Source organism: Carlito syrichta, unplaced genomic scaffold (genome assembly GCF_000164805.1).
Source record: "Carlito syrichta isolate Samal-C Ts95f unplaced genomic scaffold, Tarsius_syrichta-2.0.1 Scaffold154587, whole genome shotgun sequence".
NCBI lineage: Eukaryota > Metazoa > Chordata > Mammalia > Primates > Tarsiidae > Carlito > Carlito syrichta.
The window spans coordinates 87,594-96,314 of record NW_007098683.1 but is presented as its reverse complement, the minus strand read 5'-3'; the positions used below and the strand labels follow the sequence as shown (position 1 = coordinate 96,314).

The window sequence follows — 8,721 nt, the reverse complement described above, 5'->3', positions numbered from 1 at the left end:
TAACCAAAAGTCTACATGTCCCTGTGTTCTTCTGAACACTTTCCATTTTGTTCTACGCTGGAAATCATTTGCACATGCCCAGGTGGCTGATATTAAGTCTTCAGCACCTAGATGCAGCTGCAAAATGTTTTCCCACAGTGCCCCGAGGCAAACTGTCACATGTTGTTAGGTCTAGACTTTTAAGGAGGCCATGCCACAGATCCACGTCCAGTCCACAGCTGCACAGAAACAAGCGTGTAGAAAACTCTGGGCTGGACACAGTCGCTCATGCTTGTCATCCAAACACTTTGGAAGGCAAAGGCGAGAGGATTGCCTGAGCCCAGGGGCTTGAGACCAGCCTGGGCAACTTGGCAAGACTCGTCTCTACAATAAACCAACAAAAAAATTAGCCGGGCGTGGTGTCACACACCTGTAGTTCCAGCTACTTGGAAGGCTGAGGTGGAAGGACTGCCTGAGTCCAGCAGGTCGTGGCTGCAGTGGCCGGGAGCGTGCCACTGCACTCCAGCCTGGTCGACAGAGTGAGACTCCAACTCCAAAAAAAGGAGGGAAACTGTGAAGGGAGGAGGCGCCCCACGGATGCCTCCTGGTGGGCATGCCTGAGCTCTGTGGCCCTTCTGTGTAGGTAACGGGAGAGATTTGGAAATCTTTGATGTGTTTTTCTATTGGTTTTCTTGCATACCACGTCTTTGTCCTGGGTGGCCTCAGACATCCACTTCCTGGCGGGGAGGGCAGACTCTGTTACATGGAACTGCGGCGGGACTGGGGGCTTTCGGGGGCAGTTGGATTCTGCCGCAGAATCGCAACTTTCCTAGCCACTGCCATCCTGAGAAAGGATTTCCAGGTTCCTCCTCTTGTTCCTTCGTGTTTGTTTTGAGTCAGGGGCTCACTCTGTTGCCCAGGCTGGAGTGCAGGGGCACAGTCAGGGCTCCGTGTAGCCTCGTTCTCCTGGGCTCAGGCAGTCCTTCGCCTCAGCCTCCCAGGTGGCTGAGACTTCGGGTGTGTGCCACCACGCCCAGCTGGCTTTTTAAGGTTTTGTAGAGACCAGGTCTCGCTCTGTTGCCAGCTGGTCTCGCACCCCTTGACTCAAGCAGTCCTTCTGCCTCACCCAAAGAGCTGGGATTACAGGCGTGAGCCACTGTGTCTGGCCTCTTGTTCTTAAACATGTCAACTAGAGACAGAGAGACAAAGAGACGTGGGGTGGGCAGAGATGATGAGAAAAATGGGGCAGGCCGATGTGTCTTGCTGCATTCCCTCCCTGAGCTCAGGGAGGCAAGAGGACTTCCTGGAGGCGGCACAGACCCCCCAGGGCTCAGTCCACGAGCCTACGCCACACTTGAGACGCCCGTTGCAAGGCCAGGTCTCCTGCATGTCTGTCGACTTGGCTGTAGGTCAGGGGCTCCCAGGACCTGCTCCTCAGGTTTGATGATCAGAACTAGGCCGGCTCCAGGACTCAGGGAAGCCTGTTGTCCATCGACCGTCAAGGGAGCAACCCGGGAGCAGCCACCGGAAGAGATGGGCAGGGTGGGGTGTGGCGGAGAGGGGAACAGGTGGCACTGCCCCACCCCCAGCACCATCTCCAGCCCCTCCACGCTCACTCGTGTGGAAGCGCGCCGAACCCCAAGGTTCAGGGGTGCGTGAAGCCTCCGCGGTATAGGCACAACTGGTCAGGTCACCGCCATCGGGGAGTAACTCAGTGTCCAGCCCTCCCCGCCTTGGAAATCAGTGGACGGGGCCGAAGGTTCAGCCCCATAATCATATGGTGAGTTGAAAGGGGCTTATTGTAAATAATGAAAGGTGCCCCCTCAGCCCTGCCATGCAGGAGAGGCCAAGGGTTTAGGGGCTTGGTGTCGGGAGCTGGGGATGAAGACGGAATTTAGATTTCTTTTTTTTTTTTTTAAGTTGGGGGTCTTACTCTGTCACCCAGGCTGACTGCAGTGGCATGATCACAGCTCACCGCCGACCCGACCTCCAGGGCTCAGGTGATCCTCCCACCTCAGCCTCCCGAGTAGCTGGGACTACAGATGCGTGCCACCACACCTAGCTAATTTTTCGGTGTTTTGTAGAGATGAGATATCTCTGTGTTGCCCAGGCCGGTCTTGAACTCAAGTGATGCCCCCGCCTCAGCCTCCCAAAGTGCTAGGATTACAGGCATGAGCCTCCCTCCCGCCTATGTTTCTTATTATATCACAATATTACAGAAACTTAACAGCAGAGGAGCCTGGGTCAGAGGTCCTGGGGCCCAGGCAAAGTGAAAGAACGCAATATGGAGAGGTGGGGTGCAGTGCCTTGAAGCCTGTTTCCGTGGGCCACTGTCGCGTGCCATGTGGCCCCGATGCTGGGTGCCTGGCAGGCTGAACTCACAGCAGAGGCTTGGGGTAGACCTCCCAGACCACAGCCGTCAGGCAGAGCATGCAGCAGGATCCCAGGTGAAGCCAAGTCTCTCAGGCCCTGAGAATCACAAGGCACGGAGTACATGTTGTCCTACAGCTGACTCTGCAGTGAGGCCAGGCGGCCAGCAGGTGAGGTACAGCACCCAGCAGGGCAGCTCCCCCAGGGACCCCTCAGTGCGATAGGACGAATGTGTGCCGGGGTACAGGGAGCAGAGCTGTGTGAACCTGACCCTGGGTGGCAGGTGGGGGCCTGTTTCCCGGGAGAGAAGTCGTATACAAGACCGGCTTCCCACGGACTGATGGCATCCTCCCATCCCGGGGGCTTGAAACTTCCCATGGATCCCCGGGTGTCCGTCTGGCTCCATCCCGCCATCTAGGTTTGTAGGCACAATTATGTTCCCACAGTGACAAAAATCACATGGGTCAGAACACATCCCGCCATTCTCTGACACGTGGCTGTGGACACAGGGTCTTCTCCCAGGTCTCAGGCATCCGCTGGGGGTCTTGGAAGCATCCTCCATGGACAAGTGGCCTGGTGGAGCCATAATGTTTTGCCACATAGAAAGTGTTTCACTTGAAAAGTCTCCTGCTTTCCGCAGCTTGTTGGGGCTTTTCATGCCCCAAGATCATGAACACGTGTCCCCATACTCTACACAAGTGCTTTTCCTATGGTAGAAGGAGGTCAGAGACAGCCTCGATTCAGAACAACAGTGGAAAGTGAGCCGGAAAGTTTATTTAACCAGTACGGGGGCGGTCACGTGACCTTGGAGGACCAGTGTCCCTTCCGGCAGCTGTGGACCAAACATGCAGGAGAAGCAGTGGCCAGCCCGCTGCTCCATGCTCCCACTGCACAGATGGGCTAACTGAGGCACGGGCACCGACACCTGCTCAGCACTTGGTCTGCTTCGGGCCAGAGCGTCAGAAGAACCGATGCCCACGGGGCGCGGAGTCCCACGTCCAGACCCGACTCCCCCTGCAGCTGAGCCACTGCCTGCTGACGGCAAGTTCCCATTCTGTGCTGCACCGAGAGGCCAAGGTCCGGCTGGGGGCAGAGCCCAGAGGGCGTGGAACGGAGGGGATGTGGGGAGTGGCATCTGGCAGGTCAGCATGAGGGGACAGAGGGGAGAGAGTGCCATGGCTGGCAGCCGGCAAGGGAGACAGGCCCAGGGCACAGGCGGGGCCCCACGAGGTGGGCCAGGCATACCATGCAGGGGGCAGAGTGGAGCTGCTGACTCAGGAAAGTGGGAGCGGTGGGGGTCAGGCCCTCGAGGAGGCTGCTGGGTGCGCGGACGGGCAGGTGCCCAGAGGTCCTCACTGCGGTGCCCAGGGAGACGAGGAGCAAGAGGGGCGGGGCCGGCCAGGCCTGGGGGGGACGAGAGCAGCCGGTCAGCAACTGCCGGAGCCGGGCGCCCATCCCAGCCGTGTGCTCGGAAGGCCAGCCCGGCCCAGCCCCTCCACGACGAGGCTCCGCCCCGGCCTGCGCCGGCAGCTGACCGTCAGGGAGAAGCCCTGTGGGCCAGTGCTGGGCCTCCAAGGCCGCCCCTCCGTGGCACCCCGGTGCCATGGTCAACCTAGCGATCCAAGGTCACCAGCTTTGAGCTTGACTGCCGCCATCTCCAGGCTCTGTAGTCTCGGGGGATCACTTCAATCCCGAGTCTCAGTTTTCTCATCTGTCAAGTGGGACATGGACACATCCCCCTCTCAGAATTCTCGCCAGGATTGGATGATGAGTATCATCCAGTGAGACCCTTGCTCTGGGTACTTAGTGCAGGGCTCGCCCATGGGGCAGTCAGGCCCAAGGGGCGGAGGAGCAGTGATGGTTGGCTGTGTGAGAAACACTCGGGGAACAGCAGCGAGGGGACGGAGACCGGCACCGTCTTCCTGTGCAAGGAGACGTCGTCTCGCTTTGGCCTGGGGCCCACGCCGAGGCACAGGCCCCAACATACCAGCCCATCAGCCACGCCCCTCCTCAGTGGCCGCCTGTGGCCGATGTGTCAGGATCAGCTGCTCCCTGGAGTCCACCTGCAGGAGGGAAGGCAGGCTCAGACCCTGGGAAACACCCATCCAGCCCGCCAGGAGGGTCACCCGCCAGCAGCAGCAGGCAGGAGTGAGAGGCCGAGCCAAGCGAGGCATCCCCTCCACCCTTGCCCGCACCTGCACCGTACCTCGTACCTCCACCCGGGCTCCACCCTACCCTCAGGCCTCCCAGCCTCCCTGGGCCTGGACGCCAGGTCCGGCGCTGTGAGGGAGACTTGAGCCACAGGGAGGGAGGGGGAGAGGCGAGCCCCGGGGCTGGGCGGGCCTCCGTGGCTCCCACCCGGGGCTGCTGCACACTTGCCCGGCTGTGGTCCGCTACTTCCCAGAGGCTGGAGTCTGAGGCTTGGTACCTCCTCCCGGGGTGGAGCCGCCACTCGTGGGGCAGTCCTGAGAAGGGCATCTGGATGGCGGGCACGGGCTGCTGATTCTGGGTTGGCGTGTGCCACAGGTAGACAGTGATGCTGGGGTCGGGCTAAGGGAGCAGGGAGGGGAGACCACATCAGGTTCGGGTCCCTGCATACAGCACGGCCACCAGGAGCAGAGGCCAGCGTCAGAATCCCAAACGAGAGACCTGGCACCGTCACCTGGGGCTTCCGGCCCTGGGATGCCTGTGCTATCCCAGCCCCCTCCGGCCACACTCCTCTCCTCCGGCCGCAGCCAGCCTCCCCCCACCGCACCCCGGAGCTTAGCCGCCATCTCCAGCCTGTTCCCTTGGGGCTCTGTCTTCGCCATCCCCATCGTTTTCAAAAATCTTTAAAAACAAGATATCTCCGGACCTCAGGATCTGGGGTGACAGTCTTTCCCCCCAAAATATATTGCAGCTTTGATCATGACCTTCATATGCGTAAACATAAAAAATAACGAAATTAGGCCAATACCCAAAAGGTATGAAGTGAAAGGAAAACCCACCACAAAACTATAACTCAACGTCATGTGTTCTGCAACAAAATGGAATCCTTTACGGGATTTTCCGTCAAAGTATTTGTCTTCTTTGTGATGAAACGTCTTTTCGAGCGAAGAATATTAGCTCTTTATCAGTCAGAGATAATAGTTTTTTCTCCATTTGTTGTCCTGACGTTTTTATGAGCTGTTTCTGCAGGGAGAGACGTTGAAACTTGTGTGGCAAGAACTCCCCCGCTTTCGGTTCTGACTTCAGATCAGAGGTCAGCAGACTCAGGACTGTGGTTCATCTGTCGTTTTGTTTTGTTTAAATAAAGCTTTATTGTGCATATACCATGGCTCATGCGGTCACTCTGTCAGCCACTGCCACTGGCTGCTTTTATGCTACAAAAAGGCAGAAACTGTAGCTCTCAAAGCAGAAAATAAATACTGTCAGGCCCTCCCAGAGGATGTTTGCGGACCCCTGCCTTGGGTTGTGCTCAGGGAGCCCGCTCCCCGCCCCTCAGGCTGCACGTGAAAATGCTGATCTACTTTTAAGAAATAAACGTTTTATTTATTGCACATATTATTATTGAGTCAAGGTCTCGGTTGCCCAGGCTGGAGTGCAGTGGCACAGCTACAGTTCACCTCAGCCTCTACCTCCTGGACTCAAGTGATCCTCCTGCCTCAGCCTCCAGAGTAGCTGGGACTAGGCGCCACCATGCACAGCTAACTTTTTTTATTTTTTGTAGAGACGAGATCTCACTATGTTGCCTAGGCTCATCTTGAACATGCGGGCTCACACAATCCTCCTGCCTCAGCCTCCCAAAGTGCTGGGATGACAGGCATGAGCCGCTACTCCCAGCTGAAATAATTGTTTTATAACAGGGAAAAAAATACTCACCATCTAGGTCCCCCTCCCCTCCCATGACTAAGTTTTTTGATGAATCCATTCCATTTCTATGGAATAGTTTTTAAAAATATTTTAGCCATTTTTAAGTGCACAGGTCTGTGACGTTAAGTCACCAGTGCAACCATCACCACCACCATCTCCAGAAAGTTTCCATCTTCCCAACCTGAAACCCCATCCCTGTTTGTCAACACTCACTCCCCACCCCCTCCTTCCAACCCTGACAACCACCTTTCTGCATTCTGCCTCTAGGAATGCAGCTGCTGAGCCAGGCCAATGGAATCTGTCCCTTCCTCACTGGCTTATTTCACTTAGCCCGTGTCTCCAGGGTCCTTCCGTGGGTCAGAATGGCCTTTCTTTTTCAGGATGAATACTCCACTGTGTGTTTTGTTCATCCATCCATCCATGGACATGGGCTCCCTCTGCCTTTTGGCTACTGTGAATAAGGCTGCTGTGAACACGAGTGTGCACGTACATATGTCCAAGTTCCTGCTTTAAAGTCCTTTGGTCTACACTTGGAAGTAGAATGGCTGAATTGTGTATTCACTCCATGTTTTGTTTTTGTTTTGTGTTAGGGAATTCCCGTACTGTTTGCCATGGTGACTGCACCATTTTATATTTCCATCCATTAACACTTTCCAGGCTCTTTAAAAACAAAATATTCGGTCCAGACTCTTTTGCACGCTTTATTTGGTGTATGTCTAGAAAAGGCTTTCAGCCATCGCCTTCCTAGATTCTGGTGTGGTCATGTGCTCTTTGAGCTATGGCTGTCGCCATGTTTTCTTAAGCTTTGGCCCCCTCCCCTCCCTTGGGGAGGTGAATCCCCTCTCTCTCTCCAACTTTCTTTCCAAATAAACTATATTGTCTAATCTAAAAAAAGAAAAAGACTTTCAATGTTTTCCACCAACATTTTTTTCAAAATAACCTACTGGAAGTTTGTTTGGAGCCATGTCATATCATTTAAAAATGTCGATGAACTCTTTTCGAGGACCTAAATGGCTTTCCTTTTTTGAGAAAGGGTCTCTGCTCTGTCACACAGGCTGGAGTACAGTGGCACCGTCACAGCTCACCGCAGCCTCGACCTCCTGGGCTCCAGCCAGCCTCCCGCCTCAGCCTTCTGAGCAGCTGGGACTACAGTGGGCACGCACCGCCTTGCCTGGCTAATCTTTTTATTTTTGTTTTCGGTAGAGACGAGGTCTCGCTGTGTTATCCGGGCTGGTCTGGAACTCCTGGGCACAAGTAGCCATCCCACCTCGACTCCCCAGAGTGCTGGGACGACCGCCATGAGCCGCCACACCCGGCCCAAATCTTGATTTTACAGTGATGCTTGGGCATTGCGTCAGGGGAAGTAGGTCATCTCGAGATGATTTAAAGCACAGGGGAGGCTGTGCGGAGGTTCGGGGCCTTGAGCGTCCACAGAAGTTGGTATCTGCAGGGGGTCCTAGACCCAGTCCCCACGGGGATCAAGTAGGACCGCTGGATGTGCTTTATCCCTCAAAGGCGAACAGTGACCTAAGCCCTAACCTAGGGCAGCTTCCAGCCTGGGTGGTTATCGTGGTCACCTGGGGAGCATTTGAAAAGGATCCAGGACTCCACCCAAGCCTCTGAATCCGTTGCCAGAGCTGGGGTCCTGGGTCTGCTGTCCGGCACTTGCTTCCCCGTCATCCGGGCAGCGGGGCCTGTCTGTGACCAGCTTGCCATGGAGTATAGCATTCTCTTGTTGCAGATGAGGAATCCGAAACCAATGTTGCTTTCGTACTGCTGGCCTGCCCACTGCCTCCAGGCAGCAGTGCCTCTCCTTACACTCGTCCCGCCTCCTTTCTGGACCTAAAGAACTCCTACTTGGCCCACAAAGCCCAACTCAGTAGCCTCCCCGCATGCACTGGGATGGCACTAGGCCCTGAGCTACCTCAGCCCTGACCTCACCCCGCGAGACACGATCTCCCGAGCACAAGCAGGGGTTCCTGGGGCCGGTGCTCCTGGCCCTGCACAGGCTGGGTTTTCCAGCACAGGTGGGAAGGGTCACCTCGGACCCCCATCCCAGGCCCACACGGGCCGGGGTCCGCACACAGCCCTCCCGCACCCTCCGCTGGCACCCCAGGACTCACTGCGTTGTCCTGGGAGCCCTGGGCCCGGGCTCGGTGGGAGGGACCGAGCCGCACAACCACAGTCACCCAGGTCCTCCCCTCCTCGCCCTCGTAGATGCCAGGTCTCCGGGCACACAACTGGTTGGGGGGCGCCCCGAGGCCCAGGGAAGCCTCCGAGGCCATCGCCAGGCTGCAACCCGGACAGACCTCAAGGTGCAGGTGTGGAGCCTTCCAAGCCCGCATCCTCCTTAAATGGAGCCTTGCCCTCATGGGGCGGGGCCAGAGGATAGGCGTGGTGGGGGAAAAAGCCACCCTAGCTGGGGCAGGTGGGTGCAGGGACAAAGAGGAGGGGAGGGGGCGGGAACAGGGCTAGGTCCTGGAGGGGCAGGGACTGGCCCGGGAGCTGCAGCCCTGGGGA

At 56.9% G+C, this 8,721-nt stretch overlaps 1 protein-coding gene across 1 annotated transcript; it reads right to left on the bottom strand.

The window, feature by feature from the left end:
- Positions 1-4,343: 4,343 nt before the first annotated feature.
- Positions 4,344-8,486, bottom strand: TCL1B (T-cell leukemia/lymphoma 1B). Its single transcript, XM_008050964.1, has 3 exons — positions 8,325-8,486; positions 4,729-4,899; positions 4,344-4,412 (listed from the first exon to the last, which is right to left on the bottom strand). The coding sequence occupies exons 1-3, from the start codon at positions 8,484-8,486 to the stop codon at positions 4,344-4,346; spliced, it is 402 nt and encodes a 133-aa protein (XP_008049155.1).
- Between the last annotated feature and the right edge of the window lie 235 nt (positions 8,487-8,721).

What these genes read in the sequence shown, in the direction of transcription:
- TCL1B (XM_008050964.1), bottom strand. Translation starts at nt 8,486, where the DNA reads ATGGCCTCGGAGGCTTCCCTGGGCCTCGGGGCGCCCCCCAACCAGTTG. An exon ending in AGGGCTCCCAGGACAACGCA is followed by an intron (nt 4,900 to 8,324) that starts GTGAGTCCTGGG and finishes CTGCTCCCTTAG; the next exon opens with CCCGACCCCAGCATCACTGT. An exon ending in AAGTAGCGGACCACAGCCGG is followed by an intron (nt 4,413 to 4,728) that starts GCAAGTGTGCAG and finishes TCCCTCCTGCAG; the next exon opens with GTGGACTCCAGGGAGCAGCT.